Source organism: Monodelphis domestica, chromosome 1, assembly GCF_027887165.1.
Source record: "Monodelphis domestica isolate mMonDom1 chromosome 1, mMonDom1.pri, whole genome shotgun sequence".
NCBI lineage: Eukaryota > Metazoa > Chordata > Mammalia > Didelphimorphia > Didelphidae > Monodelphis > Monodelphis domestica.
Genome location: NC_077227.1, coordinates 650809645 through 650829096, shown reverse-complemented (window position 1 = coordinate 650829096; position 19452 = coordinate 650809645). Strand labels below are relative to the sequence as shown.

General features: G+C 35.4%; 1 protein-coding gene across 7 annotated transcripts in view; it reads right to left on the bottom strand.

Moving 5' to 3' along the window:
* Nucleotides 1-19452, bottom strand: part of ASB3 (ankyrin repeat and SOCS box containing 3) — a 135208-nt gene that overhangs the window by 87005 nt on the left and 28751 nt on the right. For 5 of the 7 annotated variants that reach the window (XM_007475284.3, XM_007475285.3, XM_016433409.2 and 2 more), the window contains 2 exons: nucleotides 12541-12750; nucleotides 7632-7790 (listed from right to left, as the gene is read on the bottom strand). In XM_007475284.3, coding sequence (XP_007475346.1) covers nucleotides 7632-7790; nucleotides 12541-12736 — 355 coding nt within the window. In that variant the 5' untranslated portion in view covers nucleotides 12737-12750. Of the gene's footprint in view, nucleotides 1-7631; nucleotides 7791-12524; nucleotides 12751-19452 lie in introns of those variants that run through there. The other 2 variants (NM_001205050.1, XM_016433721.2) reach the window with 2 other exon arrangements.

Below are 19452 nucleotides of genomic sequence, written 5' to 3'. Positions count from 1 at the left end.
CATACTTGAATGCATACAGCCCATTTTAGTTTCCTGCAGTTTCTGTGGTCATACTGACATCTGGTGGAACCAGAAATGAAATTTCATTACAGTAAGATTTTACTAGTCAGATTTCTACATGAAAAATTTCTACAAAAAAAATGTTTTTGCTAATTAATTCCATGGCCTAAGATTTTGTACCTTTCCCCCCCAATGCCACATTTACATATGCAGATAACTAGCTAGCTAGCCAACTAAAGTATAGAGTAAGGCCTTAATAGGTATCAGGCCCTGTGCTAAGTGCTGGGAGTATAAATTTAAGCAAAAAGAAATACAGAGCCTAACCTCAAGGAACTTACAGCCTAAAGGGGAAGACGACACACAAAAGAGAATGGGAAAAGAAGTGACTCAGTATTAAGAAAGCCACTGAGGTAAAGTGACAGAAGTCTGAGGAGTTTTTAGTTAAGTTGGACTTTGAAGAGAGCATGGCTAGCATGGGTACTTCCTCAAATGGAACTTCCAAGGAATAACACCAATTGGGAACAACAAGACTCTTGAAGTACAATTCTTAACACAATATCTGCTTGAACTAGTTAGTCAACTCTTTTATATGACAATATATTTTGTAGAAACCCAGAAGCATCTATCATTTTACTTACGCCAATGTGAAAATGGGCCTAAATTGATCAAATTCTAGTTTTTAATGAGTATGTTTCTATAATGATTTTAATAGGATGAATGAATGATGAATTGTATAACCCAGTGGAAATGTTTTTCAACTTTGGGAGGGGAGAAGAAAGAGGAGAGGGAGAGAACATGAATCATGTAATCTTGGAAATACTTAAAAATAAAATTTTTAAAAATATATTTTTATGATAATTAAAATGGAGAATGTAGTATTCAGCCATGGAATCATGCTCTTACATTTCTTTAAATGGTAGCATGGGTTAGGATTTAATAAAACTAATTGTTGTCTTCATACTGATTTAGATTATAATGTAAGCTTTGTATTTAAATTTTTTTAAAGTTGGCCTTACTAATTAATAAGTTACAATCAAGAATATAGCAAGCTTTATAATGAAACATTATACTGAAGTTTAGTAAACTTTATTCTGAGGAGGTATTAGAAATGATAAGTATAATTGATTTATGAAGAATCAGAAATACTTAATTTTGTTATCACTAAACATGTCTTCATACTGATTTAGATTACAATTTCAGAAATTAGTTTTTATGAAAAAAAAGTTTGGGGGGGGGGGCAACTAGTGGCTCAGTGGATTGAGAGTCAGGCCTAGATATGGGTCCGGTTCTAATCTTGCCTCAGACATTTCCTAGCTGTGTGACCCTGGGTTAGTCACTTAACCCCATTGCCTAGTCTTTACCACTCTTCTTCCTTGGAACCAATACATAGTACTGATTCTAAGAAAGAAGGTAAGGTTTTTTTTTTAAATTGCTTAATAAAAATTATACTGATTAACAAAAATTACAATAAAAAATACAGCAAACCTTCTTAAGATTCAAATAGACATGCTAGTCTCTATTCTTGCTGTTAACATGCAGCATTATGAGAAGTTACTGTCAGAGAAACATTAAAAGAAACCATCAATGGTAGAAAATAAGGAGCATATACTAAAAACACAAAGTCTAGAAACTGGCCAAGGACACAAGAATCTCATATTAAACATATGGAAAAACTAGTCACCTATCAAGCATTCTGAGCAGTCTCTTTATCTAGGCAGAGTAACTCTGATAACAGCTACCTTCTAGTGTATCAGCCATACATAAAAAGTATACCTACTTATAAAAAGTAGTCATTCCTTGTAACTATTAAATTAGGTGCTTTGTAAAACAAGTCTCTATAGAACAAGGCTAATCTGTATAGACACGGATGTGAAAATATCCATGTAAAGGCTCAGAGGAAAAAAAAGGCAAAAATCTATTTTTCTTGAGAGCTTTCTTGTTCTTATCTTAGACTAAAGAAAAGGGAACAGATGAACTTCAAGCCAAAGTATTAATTTTATGTGAGAAAAGACTACACTTCAATCATACAGCAAAAAAGAAATGGACCACAACAGGGTCAATATGATTATTAGGACTACATTAAGTGATCAGTGAAGATTACATGTAATCAATTTACCATGATGAGGAATATAGATGATGAAGGAAAAAAGAATAGTTCATATTATGTAACATCTGCTCTGGAGCCATCATCCTTTAGACATGCAAAGGAGAAGGGCAAGGAAAAAATATTTATACAGACCTTACTAAGTGCCAGACATTGGGCTAAGTACTTCTTACAAATACTAATTCATTTGATCCAGACAAAAACCTTATGGAGTAGTTACAATTAATAATCTCATTTTACAGTTAAGGAAACTGATGCAAACATTGGTTAAATGACTTACCCACAACCATACAGCTAGAAAGTGGCTGAAGTCACATTTGAACTCAGAGCTTCCTATCTACAGGCCCAGTACTCTATCCCCTCAGCCACCAGTTGCACAGGCAGAGTAACTGCTGTCTTCCTTCAGAGCTCTAAAGTTAACCCTGAAGGGTGTAGGGACATCTTTCTAATGCTTCATTTCATGAAGTCCCACCTGTTTGCTTCAAAGTATTACCAGTTGCTATAATTTATTCAGGCAGATTTAATTTGCCTTTAGAAATGGGTGTTTACTAAAGTGGTATAGTAAGAACAAATGATCTTTTTAGAAGGCCTCTAAAATTCATTCACCAGCTCTTCCACCAGGATATATATGGTCCATAGGAAAGTGGGCTTAAAGCTTAGAAAGCACAGATGGCAAAGGGCAACCTTGAGCTTCATGGTACTGGAAATTCCTTTCTTCCCTTTGTGGGGTACTCATGACATTCCCGTAAGCACAGTGTCACTCTTACCCTTAGGTCCTCATAGGTCTTAAAACTACAATTCCTCAGTATGTCCAGATAGTCATTGGCTCCCAATATGAATATACTGTTAGCCATGGAGAAGCTGATGAGAAGTCCAAATCTTCCAGTCCTTCTAGTCTCTTTATCCACTCAAAAGTGGATGAAGAGAGGTCAAGGCAGCTTCTGAGTAATTATGGACCTTACCCAGGAGGATATACAATCAGTACAGTTCCATCAGAAAATCCAGAGGACCTCATCTCCCATAAAGAAACTCCCTTTTATCAGGATTATGAATTTAATATCTTCCATAAGAGAAGAAAATACCTTTGGTAAGCATACATCTAACTGTTTTATGCCTTTATGTGACCAGAGGGTCACTAAGCAATGTGATTTATGTTATTACATAATTCATGGAATCTTGAAATATAATTATGTAAAAAATTGACATATGAATGGAAGATCCATTACTGAAGCAACACCCTTATAGTATATTTGGCTGTGATGATTCAAATCCTTCTTTATAGTCCCTAAACAATACACTATATGGTTCAGTAAATTTTGTGACTTGTAAAGATGTGATCTACTATAGAATTTTATTTGTGAAAGCCTCCATGTCTTCTTTCTTACACTTTCACCAAGAATGCTTTCAATTGTATGTATATAGTAGTCTTTAAATTCTGAAGAGATAAGAAATTAGGCAAATAGGTAAAGTAATTATGGATACTCTCTTAGTCTTTATTTTTTTAAGTAGTGATAAGGTCTAAGATTGCTTTCTATGATTAATGTGCTGTCCATTCTTTCAATTATCTTAAAATTGATCCTGAAATGCCCTAAAAATTATTAAACCTCCAGCATGGATCTTCTTTCTATATCCTTGTTCTAGTTCAATGTTTCTCATCATCTTTTTGTTTTCTTCATTTGCATTTCCTCATGCAAAACACTGAAGCCTGATATTAGAATTGAAATATACTGATTATTTAATCGGTGATAAAAACTATATTTTATAAAAATGCTGATATGTATGGCAAAACCAGAACATTATAGACAAGAGGTAGTGTGATATGTGGTGGAAAGTCATAGTTGAACTTAAGAATCAGAAAAAAAAATTTAAAATTCCATTTCTGTCACTAATTTATATACACTAGTATGTCTAAATAAATGACTTCAATTCTGTACCTCTATTTACTCATCTATAAAATAGGGGAAATACCTACAGTAACTACTTCAGAGAACTGTTAAAAGGTTAAATGAAATCATTTACATAAAATAACTTACAAATCTTAAAGCACAATGGATTATTATTATAATGTCCTGGTTTCATTGAACTTTGTCAGTGGTCCCTAAAATAAAATGAATTATCTTTCAATTAAAAAAATTCAAAGAGAATTAAACAATAAAAGTGCTAACTATATGCTCCTAGCAATTTGGAAAATGACACTATTATTGTTCCATAGAAAAGCAATTGTGGGAACAACAAAATTATAATAGCTAAGCATAAGAAGAATAGTGCTATTTTTTTTTTTAGGTTCTCCAAAGGGTACAAGATACACCCTTTCAAGGTAAATATGATTGACCGGTGTTTTATTTATTACATATTGAAACATGCAAACTATTGCAAACTCTACTTACAAAATAGTCTTAACTAAATAAAACATTAATGTTACTCTTAAACCTGAAGGTCAGATAGAACAAACAAAAGAGATTTAGAATAAACAAAATTGAACACAATAATCCATCAAAAGCCAAAGCTATATGCTGAGCAATTTTCACAGAATTTTTCCATGAAATCACACAGAGTTAAATGTGAATTTCCTACTTATCAATGTTATTTTGCACATAACATGAGGGTGGATCAACTGAAGAAAATGCCAGGATTTTTTTTCCTTTACAATGCAAAAAAAAAAAAGATGTTCTTTGGAACACCTTTATTTCCAAAACATTTATATGTCATTTATTTCCTCCTTGGACTACCCACATGATAGAATAGGAGAAAGGATTATCATCCCCCATTACAGAGATGGAAAAAAAAAATAGACACCAAAAAAGGTTAGATTTGCTAGAAGTTTGCCACACTGCTTCTATAAAAGAGTAAGAATAAGATTCCAGAGGGGCAGCTGGGTGGTTCAGTGGATTGAGAGCCAGACCTAGATATGGGAGGTCCTGGGTTCAAATTTGGCCTCATAACCTGCCCAGCTATGTGACCCTGGGCAAGTCACTTAACCCCCATTGCCTAGCCCTTATCACTCTTCTGCCTTGGATCTAATACCCAGTATTGATTCGAAGATGGAAGGTAAGGGTTTTAAAAAAAAGAAAGAATAATATTCTAGGTCTTTTAACTTTTACCTCAGTTCTCATTCAACTACATCTTGCCAAGTCAAAAGCCAAACATTGCCCAGAACCAAGCTACCTTAAATCTACATATTACCATGTCTTGATAATCCATCTAGTATAATAATAATCCTCCTTTAAAGGCCTACTTGAATGCTTCATCATGGCATCCTCAAAGGATCCTGGGTCCTCAAAAGCTGTGAGCAGAGCAGAAGCTCCATCTATATACTAAGTTGGAAAAGCTTTGAGAACGGGCCTGTTAAAGGACTAACCTAGCTTACAGCAGGCTCATTATCTGTTTTGCTCCAGGGTGATTAATTTTTCAACCACATGTCATCATTCAGAAACTGTTTACTGAGGCATTGGAGAATTGTGATCTTTGTTAGCAGAGGGAAGACCCAGATTGAAGTCATATATCCTCAAAGTATTAATATTAATGTTATTAGGCTAACACAAAAATTAGTTTGTATCCCTTAAGTACTTTCACAATTAAAAAGAAATTTAAGCATTATAAAGTGTTTTCCTCACAACAACGCTGTAAGGTAGGTAGTGTAATTATTATCCCCATTCTACAGATGAAGAAACTGAGGTTAGATAAGGTTAAAGAACTTGCCAAGATACTCAGCCAGTAAAATGGTAATGTCAAGATTTGAATCCAGGTATTATGACTCTGGGTATTTTGCACTATACCATGCTACCTCAGTGAAAATAGGGTACCATTTCTCCCTAGACGGAATTTATTATGAGTTCAAAAGATACAAATGATTTCCTTTTTATTGAGCTAAATTTAAAAAATTATATAAGGTTATATTTGCAGCCAATGAAATCACATCACCACAATAAGTTAAAAATAACTTAGAATTAGTTGTATGCTGGAATATTATATCACTGAATCCCCTTATAAGTACAAGTAATTTCAAGTTACCTATACTTAAATCTAAATCATTCAGATCTCCACATCTATATTTTACCATTGCTAGAAAATATTTTCCAAATATTTGAGGAGCCTTAATGTTGTACTACAGAAATAAGATGACAATGCATTTCAGTTATAAGTTAACTATATTCTAACAGACGACAATGTTAAACCACAACTTCATTAATATATGCTAAAAATATTGTCTGTTTTCAAACGTGTCCAAGGTAATTAATGATGAAATCAAAGAATTTTAAATCAATTCTAAACATAAATCATTGAATGATTAAGAATTTGTTAAGTACTTTAGTCTCACTAAACTGCTATGTAATAGTTAAAATAGTTGAGGCAGTAAATTGTAGGAGTTAAAATAGTGGAAGACTTAAATTGTAGTAGATATAATAGTGGATGAGTAAATTGTGACCACAGAAAATATGTTTTCACTACAGTGTCTTGTTTCAAATCAAATATAAGGTGGTCGCCAGGGAAATATTCCCAATTATGAATATACCCAAGTCAACTGGGTTTTATAGATAATTTAATTAATAATACAATGAGGAATTAAAGAGAGAAAGAGTAAGAAAGGAATAAGTATGAAGGACCTTAAGCCAACATGGCCTAGACCTGAGTCTTAAGAGAGAGATCAGTCAGTCCTTAATCACTCACCACAAGATCTGTCCAAGCAAGAATATAGATACCAGTTCAGCCAGCCATCCTTCTCCAGAGAGAGATTCTTCTGACTGTCCTCAAGAGACTGTCCCAAGAACCTGTTTCCAGAGCTCTCTCCCAACAGCCTCCTTAGAGATTGTTTTTTTCTTAAGAGCCTATCATCTCCTTATATAGGGAATTTTCTCCTATGTCACCTCCTCTAAGTTCTTCCATCTACCAATCACAGTAGACGTTTTTCAAAGGACAGACCATTCTTAGCTCATACCTAAGAAGGTGTAAATTTTTGAGTAATTCACACCAGGAAAGCTCTGAGTAAGTTTCTCAGCTCTTTGTTCCTTGTAAATTCACAAGTTGCTTGACCTTTATAGGTACTTATCTTAAGAACTTTTTGTCTCATAAGTATGGGTTTAAGTACTTTTCATTGTTCAGAAAAGAGTTTACAACTTTATCTTCCCTTTGGGAAGACTTAAGTAGGTGAAGTAGAGTTCTCACATTCCTGATCTAAGTAGAGTTCACTGCCCAAATGGGGAATGGTCTTAATCCAATCTTATGAAGTAGAGTCTGGGAATTTTTAAGGTTCACAGCTAGAAGAAAAAATTATTGTGTCTGTAACTCACAATAGGTATTCCAATTTCAAACACATAAAGAGAGCATTGAAAGCACTTGTTTTCACACAGGAATTAGAAAATCAGGAGAAACTCAAGAACATATTAACAGTCTTGTAAGCAAAAATAAGTATCAAAATATTTATCAGTAAAATATTCCACAAGTAGAACATGACATTACAGAAGCAGTTAAGATTAGATGCAGTTAAAAAGATATTTCCTTTTTCAACATCTTTGTTAGGCTACATTACCTAAAAATAGTGGAGTGGTTTCTTCTACAGTAGTTTCATTAACATCTGCCCCAGCTTCTAAAAGCATTTTTGTTATCATCAAGAATCCTTTAATTGCTGAAAGATGTATTGCACAAAAGCCCTCAAAAGTCTTCGTTTTAACGTGTCTTTCAGATGGTTCTGAAGAAAAAGAAAAACCATTAAAACAGGTAAAATATCAAATCTCATTGCACTGATTCTATAAAGCAAAGATTTCTTCAGTTAAACGAAGGGACATTCAAAGAATTTTTGGATAGTGAAAAATACCTAATGACAGGACTCATCACAACTGGAGTCAAGAGAAGAGTTTCTGAGGTCACAAGTAAGAACTACAGAACATCAAATATTTAGTATTGGTGTAAACTATATATTACTATACATTAGCAACTTCTATGCCTAAAATCATGAACAAATTCTTCTCTTTTTCTGGTTATGGAATGTTTAGTGCACTCTTCTTTAAAAAAAAAAAAAGGTCACCATAATTGCCAGCCTATTATTTTGCTTATTCTCTTCATTGTTATTATCTGATTCCTTTTCACTTCTCAGAATCACTTACTTCCTGAGCTAAAAAGAAAAAAAAAATTAATGAGGTTTCCTTTCTCTTAAATACCAAATTCTGTCTTCTTTTGAGGGGGGAAGAAGTCAGGAAAGGATGATATTCCAAAGCAGAGAGAACAGATACAACATGAAAAAAGTATTACTTAAAAGTTTTTTTTCTATATTTATGCACCAAAAAATATTTATATGTATATGTGATCATGTAAGAGAGGAATTTGCAAAAGAGAGAAATCAGATCCAGTGGTACAAAGAACAGCTCATGCAGGGAAGGTGTAGAGAGAAAAACCCAAGATTCCAGTGAGAGAACAGAAGCTGGGGGACTCAAAAACTGCCAGCTCACTCACTCATCATGCTGAGAGTGTGAGAAGATCTCTGAAGTTGATGATCCCTCTGGACATCAACTGCTTCCTAGTGAACATCTGAAATCTCTTACTCAGCTCAAATATTGTAGACTGGACTTTGAAAGAAGCCATCTACTTAAAAATCCTCTCCAAAGATTATTCCCCACCTCTCTCTCCCCAACTTGTCCTGACCTCCATTATTCTAATTAGATTAGCTCAGGAGTAGGGACAAACAAGCAGCTGACCAGAAAAGGGGTTGAGGCCAAGAGCCTGGACCCATGAGATTTGGGGAGGGGGTCAGTATGCCAGCCAATAGGGATTCCTGCTACCCACTTTCCTCACCCAAATCCTTCATCTTTCCCTTCCCTGAGTGATTCCAATTAAAGTGTTACTACTTAGTTCAGGTCTGCCTACTTTCTGACACTAAAGAAGGGGACTGAAGATTTGGGAAGAACTATACCTCTCCCCAAAGAGGAGGGGTTAGCTCAAGATCCTAGGGATCCAACAGATAGATCCAAAGAGCAATCTTCTCCCCTGGGCTGAGGAGTATCATCAGGTCTTAAGGGGAAGAAGTGATCAGGTCTTAAGGGGAAGAAGTGGCAGTTGGGGTACTGGGAGGACCCAGAGGCAGGAAAGTATTCTGCCTCTCAACAATAGCTGAGACCAAGAAAGGAGGCAGTGAGTCACTTCACTAAAGCTCTTGCCTCTAGTTAACCTCCACTTTCCAGAACCACTCTCTGAGGAGACATATGCAGTCCCTCAAGGAGACAAAACTGGTTTACCTTTCCCAAAGAGAAGTGAGGGGAAAATCAATCTCTTCCCTCTCTTCAATTCTCTCAACTCTTTCTCTCCTTCTCTCCAATTCCCCAATGTAGGTGGGTATGATGCCCCCTTACTGGCCATATATTACAATCTCAATGATTTACATATACTCTACAATGATGTACAGTCCATTTGTACCTGACCAACTTTTGTAACCCTCTCCACGTCTTCCAATAGGCTGACCACAGAAATTCTGTCTAATAATGCTAGAAACTTCAAATGCTCCTGACATCATGAGGGCACCAGTATAACTCAAGCTGTTCATTTGTCATCTTTCATCTTTGCCACCTGACCAAATCATCTTCTCCTAATATACATTGTCCTAGTAATACCATCATTTACTCTTGTTCTTCAAAGTTCTGTTCATTCCCCCCCTCCTAACATGAAAAATGCCCAATCCTTCCTCCAATTAGAAATCAGATTACCCATTCTTGTATCCTGGTTTATATACTGTAAGTCGCTTTCATTTAATGCATAAAAATCTGTGTCTCCTCCATATTTAGGGCCCAGTACCAAGATGAAGAGGCTTTGTCCTGATGTTCTATAATTGCAAGCATTACTTAATATATTCTAATATGTTGAGGAGTTTAAACCTTTTTTCCCCAGTTATTTCTTATTTCACCCATCACACCCTGTTGATCCACTTACTATGAGTGGGAATACAGAACCATGTTCCTGCAACATAGGAACATCTATAAAGAAGTTGTTTTAAAAAGAGAGCTCAATTAGTAGAATAAGGTGCATTATACATAGAAGTTAATAATCCTATTAAACTAGTGTTTGATATACCCAACGACCCTAGATACTGAAGTACTTGGTATTTAACAAAAACCGCTAGAAAAATTGGAAATCAATCTGGCAAAAATCAGGTTTAAACCAACACATTACACCATACATCAAGATTAGCTTCAAATAAATACATGACCTAGGAAGAAAAAAAAAGTCACATAATAAACAAATTAGGGGAACAAGGAAAACATATCCTTCCTTTATGGAGAAGAATTCATAATTAAAAGAGGAATGCTGAGGATTAGAGAAGACAAAATGGATAATTTTGATTACATAAATTTTCAAAGATTTTACATAAACAAAACCAATGCAGCCAAAGTCAAAAAGGAACCAGTTAACTAGGGCGGGGGACAATCATTGCAGCAAATTTACCTTTAAAAGGTCTCATTTATAAGATAAATGATGAATTATCTCAAATTTTTAGAAAAAGTAACTCCACAACTGAAAAGTGATCAGAATATGAGCAGGCAGTTCTCAAAATATGGTATCAACAGCAATATGAAAAAATGTTCCAAATAACTAGTAATTAAAAAAATAAAAATAAAAGCAGTTTATCAGCCAGGCAAAGAGGACAAAAATGACAACCCATAAGGATTACCTCTAGAATTCTGAAGTGACTATCTTGGGAAATCTTCCAATAAACGTTAGGGTTGGGAGAATGAGAGCAACACTTACTTTCATCAAAGTTGCTGCTGAGCTGAACAAAATGAGGAGTTGAGTTGAGCTGCATGGGGCTGATTTAATCAGCAGGAATAAAACAGCACCATCTCTTACCTGATTCCCTAAATTAAATTTTGACAAATAACCAAGGAGCATAACTGGTTATTACAAGAGACTATGAAACCTCCTCTCCACAAGAATACTTATATACTTTCCAAACTGGAAAGACAACGAAGAATAGTCAGAAGCTACTAAGCTTCAGTAAAACCAAATTCATAGAAACTTCCTTAAGTTTTCTTTCTTTAGCTCCTGCTTCTAGTTCTCCATGTTTTATAGCATGAGTTCTCAAATCAAGGTCAATGATCTTATTTTAGTTTGTTTGTTTTTAAATAACTGTATTTGAATATAATTAATTTCTTTTATACTATGTATTTTATTTTATGCATTATTTTGAGAAGGGGTTCATTGGCTTCACCAAACTGTCGCTTAAGGTCTATAACACAGAAAAGGTTAAATACTTTCTGGTCTTACTCTAAAGTCAATTTCTTCTCCATTGACACAGATAAGTTTCTGTTGTTATCTTTTTTATTTGCTTCAGCAAATCTTCAAAAGGAACTCTCTTTTCATTCTTTTCTCTAAGCATTTTCCCCACATTCTTTTCTGCCTATTCTACTTATTAAATGCCTCGTAAGTGATCAAAAATTTAAGGTCCTCTAAAAGTCCCAATTATATTCTGTCCCATTCACAAACCACATTTACATTTGCATAGACACACATGCAGAATATTATTCTAAGTAGCTTTCAAGGGAAGGCTCTCCAATTCTGCACTGACTTAAAAGGAATTTCCATATTCTGATATATGTACTGATTTTTTCTTCTCCCATGAAAGATTCTGGATTGAGATAAATAGATGATTCTTATTTAGGTCCTTTGTTGCATTCTATCTGATTAATATGAAATGAAAAGGTGAGATTTAAGAAATATGAAACAGAAATGCTATTTTTTTAAATGAATAATTCTGAATATTTGAGGAAAAGAAGAATGTGTCTTAACTGGTAAGAACAAAACCACTACTACTACTAGAAAAATCACTCTCTCTTCATGGAAACAAAATATTTCATGGATGAATTTCAAATTCCTAAGATAGGAAGGTAAACAGAAGGCAATCTATAGAACTTGGAGAAACCTAGCTGTGATTAGCTGCCATATTGCCAAGTTAAGTTACTGTCGTTTAACTTAATCAACTATTTTTTCTATTGACATTGGCAACAAACATTCATCTATTTTATTACCTTGTGGGCCAGATACAAGAACATGTAGCAAGATAATAAAATCAAAGTAATTGACCAGATTGCCCAAAATGAGGAAAACTAAAAAGCAATAAATATTATAGTATATATTAAATATAAGCATACACTCTAATTTCAAATTGTCCTTTTGTTATTTGAAACATAAAATACCTGACTCCCTTTTGTCATTTTACTTGGTTAAGACAATAAGAGGTTAGTCAAGTATTTCCATTAAAAAAAATTAAATTCACTTCATGAATATTTCCCCAGCACAATACTACTTCTTATATGAAGAGCAGGGGATTTCACCAGCCTTCAAATGACCCTTCAGTCATTTATTGTATAGGTGAAGAGAAAATACTCCTGATAATAGTTATAAAATTAGGCAACAGCTCAATGATTCCAATTATTCATACCTCAATTTGACTTTACCTGAACGAATCAATAGTCGTAAACATTCTACAGAATTGTGATAAGCTGCTTCATGAATTGGCATCCATCCTCTGTTGTCGGCAACATCAACACTATACCCTTTCTTGAGGAGTTTCCTTAGGGTTTTTACGTTTCCTTCCCTGACAGCAAGGCCAATTGCAGAACATGTATCAGAGTAAGCCTCTGTAAAATCCATTACTTCAGACTGATCTAAAGATGAAAAAGGGAAAAAATGATTCATGTTATCAATGGGGCTACAAGTATATTTCTGTAAGGACAACAAAGAATAATACACTTAGAAATTAACTATACCCAATGGAATAGCCCAGCATCTCACACATTCTAGGCAAGAAAAAAGGAGAGAAAGAAAATAGTCTACATTTAGATTAGAGCTTATGTCTATAGCCTAAGCTGAAGCAAGTTTCTAAAAATCTCTCTTTGAAAAGATTAATTAGTATTGTAGTGATATTTATTTTAGTTTTTTTTTTACTATTTTGTTTTAATCAGCAAAGATTCGGTCTTTTTTCCCTTCCACCTCAATTCCTGACTGCCACCATCACCACCATGAACACAAGAAAAATAAAATTAATTACCAGCATAGTCAAATTCAAAACAAATTCCTACATTAATCATGTCTAAAAAAAAAATTTCACATTCTGGGACCTCTTTATCAAGAAATGGGGGAGAATGTTTCATCATTAATCCTCTCATATACCAAACTTGTTCATCCATTTCCCAATTTGTGGGTATTAGAGCCCTATCCTTTGTCACCTCAAAAAGAGCTATAAATAGTCTTATGAATGCTATGAACTTTTCTTTTTATTAATTTCCCTTCCCTCCTATCCTCCTTTTATCCTTTGGCCTTGAGTGAAATGTATTTCTGTACCCAACTCTGTATGGGTATTTATCCTTCTTTTGACCAGTTCAGATAGAATTAAAATTAACCAACCCCTACCCTCCTCCTTGTTTGTATAGATGTAGACTTGCACATTCTCATTATATGAGAATTAATTTCTCCCAACTTTCCTTTCTCTTTCCATTGTTTTCTTAAAAATCATAAAGAATAGGGGGGGCAGCTGGGTAGCTCAGTGTGTTGAGAGCTAGCCCTAGAGACGGGAGGTCCTAGGTTCAAATCTGGCCTCAGACACTTCCCAGCTGTGTGACCCTGGGCAAGTCACTTGACCCCCATTGCCTAGCCCTTACCACTCTTCTGCCTTGGAGCCAATACACAGTATTGACTCCAAGACGGAAGGTAAGGGTTTAAAAAAAAAATCATAAAGAATAACCAAACTACTCCCAAACCCTGTCTAATTGTATTTTCTCTACAGACCCTGATGATAACAAAGGTTTTGAGGAGACACACATATCACCGTCCCATATTTGAATGTAAGTAGTTTATCCTCATTTAGTCTTTTATCATCGTTCATTCATGTTTATTCTTTCATATTTTTCTTCACTCCTTCAAAAACTTCTCCACAGCTCTGGTCCTTTATTTTCCCTCAGGAAAGCTTGGGAATCCTCTATTTCATTAAAAATCTATTTTTCTCCTAATAGTGTTATACTCAATTTTGTTGGATAAGGTATTCTTGGCTGTAAACCCATATGCTTTGCCTTTTAGAGTATCATAATCCAATTTCTCCACTCATTTATAGTGGTAGATCATATGTAATCTCACTGTGGCTCCTTGCTACTTGCATTCTTTTTTTTAGCTGCTTGCAGTATTTGTCCTTTGACCTGAAAGTTCTGGATTATATCTATGGTGTTTCTGACAATTTTTATTTAGGAGTTTCTTTCAGAAGACAATTTATAGATCCTTTCTATTTATACACTGCCCTCTGGTTCTAAGAGATCTGGGCAATTTTAAGATGTTTTGAAATATAATTTCTAGGCTTACAGGATGGGGGAGGAGGGTAGGTCAGGAGTCATGGCATTCAAATAGTCCAATTATCCTTTCATCTTTTTCTACTTTATTTCTTACCCCAAGTCAGTTGTTTTTGCCAAGTAACACCTTGTATTTTATTTTTTTGAGCCTTTTTGACTCAGTTTTAGTATTTCTTATTGCCTCATAGAATCACTGGTTTCTATTTAATTCATTCAAATTTTCAGGGAATTTGTTGCTTAGGAAAGGTTTTGTACATCTTGTTCCAAGCTATTAATTCCATTTGCAATTCTTTCTTCTGTAACTCAATTTCTTTTCACAATTTTTCAAGCATTCTCATTACATTTCTAAAATTACTTTTAACTTTTTTTTTTAAATAATTGCTTTACTTATTCCAGGAATTCTAGTTGAATTTTATCTGTATAGGGTTTCTCTTTGAGGAGATATCTGAAGATATATCTGTGTTTATGTCTTGAGCATCTCTGCCATCATAACTTGATATGGCAGGGTTATCTTTCTGTGTCCATTTTTTCCAGCTTACTTTGTCAATTCAGACTTGATATTAGAGCTGGATTCTGCCACACTTTTGAAAGGAAGGATTGGGCTGGTCCTGTTGCTACTTTCTTGGAGTACTGAGAGTTGTGTTATTCTAGGACTCCAGGAACAGGCTATGGACCTTCAAGCTTTCAGTGCCCCAAAAGTGGTAGGATCCAAAGACTAATTTCTGCATTGCCCACCTGCCCAACCTCTCCAGTAGGCTCTGCAAGTTCTTATTCTGGGTTTGGATCTGAGCAAAAATAAAATGCCCCTGGACTCCACTTTTATCAGGTGGCAAGCTCTATTGTTTCAGAATTTCAAGGTAGAATAATTGTAGGCTCCACCTTGGTCAGGAATTCCTATCTTGGTTATTTTTCTGCAGTCTAGACTAGATGCTGAAAGTAAAACTGCTTTGCTCCTAGGGTATAAGCTATGCCACTGCTGTACTCGGGCTTCTAAATTCTGCCCCTTTTTCTATACACAGACCAGGGCCTTCTCATTCAGCAACACCACTCCCCTGCACAGGTTCCCTTTTCAATTCATCATGATTCTGTGATCCAGAACTAGAAGGTAGGCAACCAAGCTGCCATTCATATCTGTCCCAACTGAAAAGTCTTGGTAGGGGTTCGGTGAAGTTCCACTATAGGTTTCAGATTTCCTCCTGCCCAGTTACATGGCCTTTCCCTTAGCACTGATTGGATATGTCCCCAATACCCCAGAATTGCCTTTATGTGTTCCTATATTGGGTTGGGTTAGACAGGATTAACTGTAATCTTTTTCAGATTTCCTTTTCTAAATCTATTTTGAGGAATTTTTGAAGTGGAGACCACTGCATTGCTTCCTACCACTCTGCTGTCATGGCTCCATCCCTCAAGACATTTGTCTTAAAATATTATACTTTGGTGGATATATTACTTAATTGATGTGCTTGCCCACTCCAAACCAACATGTATCTCTTTTTAAATGTTTTTAAAGTAAAAACAGGAAATACTTTCTTAGAAGAAAGTCTTGAATTTTTTTTACTGATTTAGAAAAAACCATAACAAAGTTCATTTGGAAAGATCAAGGATATCCAGGGAAATAATGAAAAAAATACAAAGGAAAGGGGTCTTGCAGTCCCAGATCTCAGACTATATTATAAAGCAGCAGTCATCAAAACAATTTGGTACTGGCTAAGACACAGAAAGGAGGATCAGTGGAATAGACTGGGGGCAAGCAACCTCAGCAAGACAGTATATGACAAACCCAAAGATCCCAGCTTTTGGGACAAAAATCCACTATTTCATAAAAACTGCTGGGAAAATTGGAGGACAGTGTGGGAAAGATTAGGTTTAGATCAACACCTCACACCCTACACCAAGATAAATTCAAAATGGGTGAATGACTTGAACATAAAGAAGGAAACTATAAGAAAATTAGGCAAACACAGAATAGTATACATGTCAGACCTTTGGGAAGGGAAAGACTTCAAAACCAAGCAAGAACTAGAAAGAGTTACAAAATGCAAAATAAATAATCTGGATTACATCAAATTAAAAAGTTTTTGTACAAACAAAACCAATGTAACCAAAACCAGAAGGGTAGCAACAAACTGGGAAACAATCTTCATAAAAACCTCTGACATAGGTTTAATTACTCAAATTTACAAAGAGCTAAATCAATTGTACAAAAAAATCAAGCCATTCTCCAATTGATAAATGGGCAAGGGACATGAACAGGCAGTTCGCAGCCAAAGAAATCAAAACTATTAATAAGCACATGAAAAAAATGTTCTACATCTCTTATAATCAGAGAGATGCAAATCAAAACAACTCTGAGGTATCACCTCACACCTAGCAGATTGGCTAACATGATAGCAAAGGAAAGTAATGAATGCTGGAGGGGATGTGGCAAAGTAGGGACATTAATTCATTGCTGGTGGAGTTGTGAATTGATCCAACCATTCTGGAGGGCAATTTGGAACTATGCCCAAAGGGTGATAAAAGACTGTCTGCCCTTTGATCTAGCTATAGCACTGCTGGGTTTGTACCCCAAAGAGATAATAAGGAAAAAGACTTGTACAAGAATATTCATAGCTGCACTCTTTGTTGTGGCCAAAAATTGGAAAACGAGGGGATGCCCGTCAATTGGGGAATGGCTGAACAAATTGTGGTATATGTTGGTGATGGAATACTATTGGGCTAAAAGGAATAATAAAGTGGAGGAATTCCATGGAGACTGGAACAACCTCCAGGAAGTGATGCAGAGCGAAAGGAGCAGAACCAGGAAAACATTGTACACAGAGACTGATACACTGTGGTACAATCGAAGGTGATGGACTTCTCCATTAGTGTCAATGCAATGTCCCTGAACAATCTGCAGGGATCTAAAAAATACTATCCACAAGCAGAGGATAAACTGTGGGAGTAAAAACACCAATGAAAAGCAACTGCTTGACTACAGGGTTGGAGGGGATATGACTGAGGAGAGACTCTAAATGAACACTCTAATGCAAATTCCAACAACAGGGAAATGGGTTCGAGTCAAGAACACATGTGATAACCAGTGGAATCGTGCGTCAGCTATGGAAGAGGGAAAGGTGGTGGGAGGGGGGAGGGGAGGAAAAGAAAATGATCTTTGTTTCCAGTGAATAATGTATGGAAATGACCAAATAAAATAATGTTTAAAATTAAAAAAAAGAAGAAGAAAGTCTTGAAGGTCACATTTGATGAAACTAAATCAAATATTGTTTTATAAGCAATAGAAAGCACAGTGTGGGATCTTATACTCTATATCCTTCAGTAATCTGTATAGTAAAGACATCATCCATTGTGAAAAACTACTTCCAAAATATTTCCTTTTCCCTACTAACACCTTCATGGAGGATGTCCTTGACCTTGAATATATGTGATCTACATAAAAATTTATATAAAAGGGGAAATAGGTATATAAATTTGTAGCTGATGTTCTCCCAGTTATCTTTTCTTGGAATTACTATTTTCCAAAATATTTTTTTTAATATATTTCCTTCTCTCTTCCAGAAAACCTAGTAAACCAATCCCTCAACACTCTTACAATCACATCTCCTTCAACACAAATACATCTCCTTTAAATATACTTTGCCCAACCAAGCTGCTTTTCACATCTTTTTTTTCTCTCCAATGTATTCTTATCTCTTCTATAAGCAAATGAAAGTTCAAATGTGAGTTCAAATATCCTTATAAAAAATTGTTATGATGAAAATCTTTTCAGATTTACTAAAACCCCAAATAACAGGAGACAGTTCAAAACTGGGGAATCAGGAAAGCCTTCTTTGAGGGAAAAGGAACCTGGGCTGAAACTTCTAAAAAGTTAAGGATTCTAAGAGGCAAAAATTAGTCAAGAGAGCATTCTGGGCATGGGGACAGTCTAGACAAAAGTATGGAGGCAGGAGATGGAATGTCCAGGCCTGGGAACAGAGAGTTTGGTTGATAACATAAAAATGTGTGTACCTTCTCAGCCTGTGCAATTTTTAACAATAATAACAGTGGAAAACCATTGTTCTCTACTTCCCTAGGAACAGCCTTTGTCACTGTCTCCCTAATATTTCCATCCTGATATCTTCAATGGAGACCACTACTCTCTGCCTGTCATTCTAATGGCTATTAGTTCTAGGTTCTCCTATTATGCCAAGATAGCTTATCTGCTCCTGAGCAGAATAAATGGGTCAGCATTCAAATGTTACATTTTTAAGTGAGCCATTGAATATATGTGTTGGCCTCAGCAAAATAGAATGAAAATATTATTCCAAACTTAAATTTTCTATAAAGAATGTGACAGCATGGATAAACTTTTTTACCTCAGTAAATCCCTTTCATCAAAACTTCCAGTGTCACAGAAACCAACCTGTGTAGTAATAGGAAAGTTTATGGATTCATAATCAGTCTGTCTGAGCTATATCATTGCTCCCTGCCCCCTTGTCAGTTGTGTGACTGGTCCAAATCTTTTGAGTCTCAACTTTTTCACCAATAAACTTACAAGAGTATATATAACTCAGCCTTCCCACTGTCAATGTGGAAATCTAGAAGTCCCCAGTTTATTTAGTAAGGAAGTAGAAACCCCAGGTTTTGACCTTGTCACATAAGAGTTTTCCCCCTGAGAGAAGGTCCCACTTCACCAGACAATACACAATCCACTTCAGGTGGGAGATAAACCCAATCTGAAGTCAAGTGACTCTTTGTCCCCAGAAGCCTTTCCCAGTATATCACACCCTCCTTCAGAGGATAGAACTGGGGACCCAGATAGATGAATTACCTACTTGTCACTTGACTTCAGATTGGGTTTATCTCCCACTTGAAGTGGATTGTCTATTGTCTGGTGAAGTGGGACCTTCTCTCAGGGGGAAAACTCTTCTGTGACAAGGTCAAAACCTGGGGTTTCTACTTCCTTACTAAATAAACTGGGGACTTCTGGATTTCCACATTGACACTACTTAAATGGGTTATTGTGAGAATCACATAAAATAATGTAAACAAAAA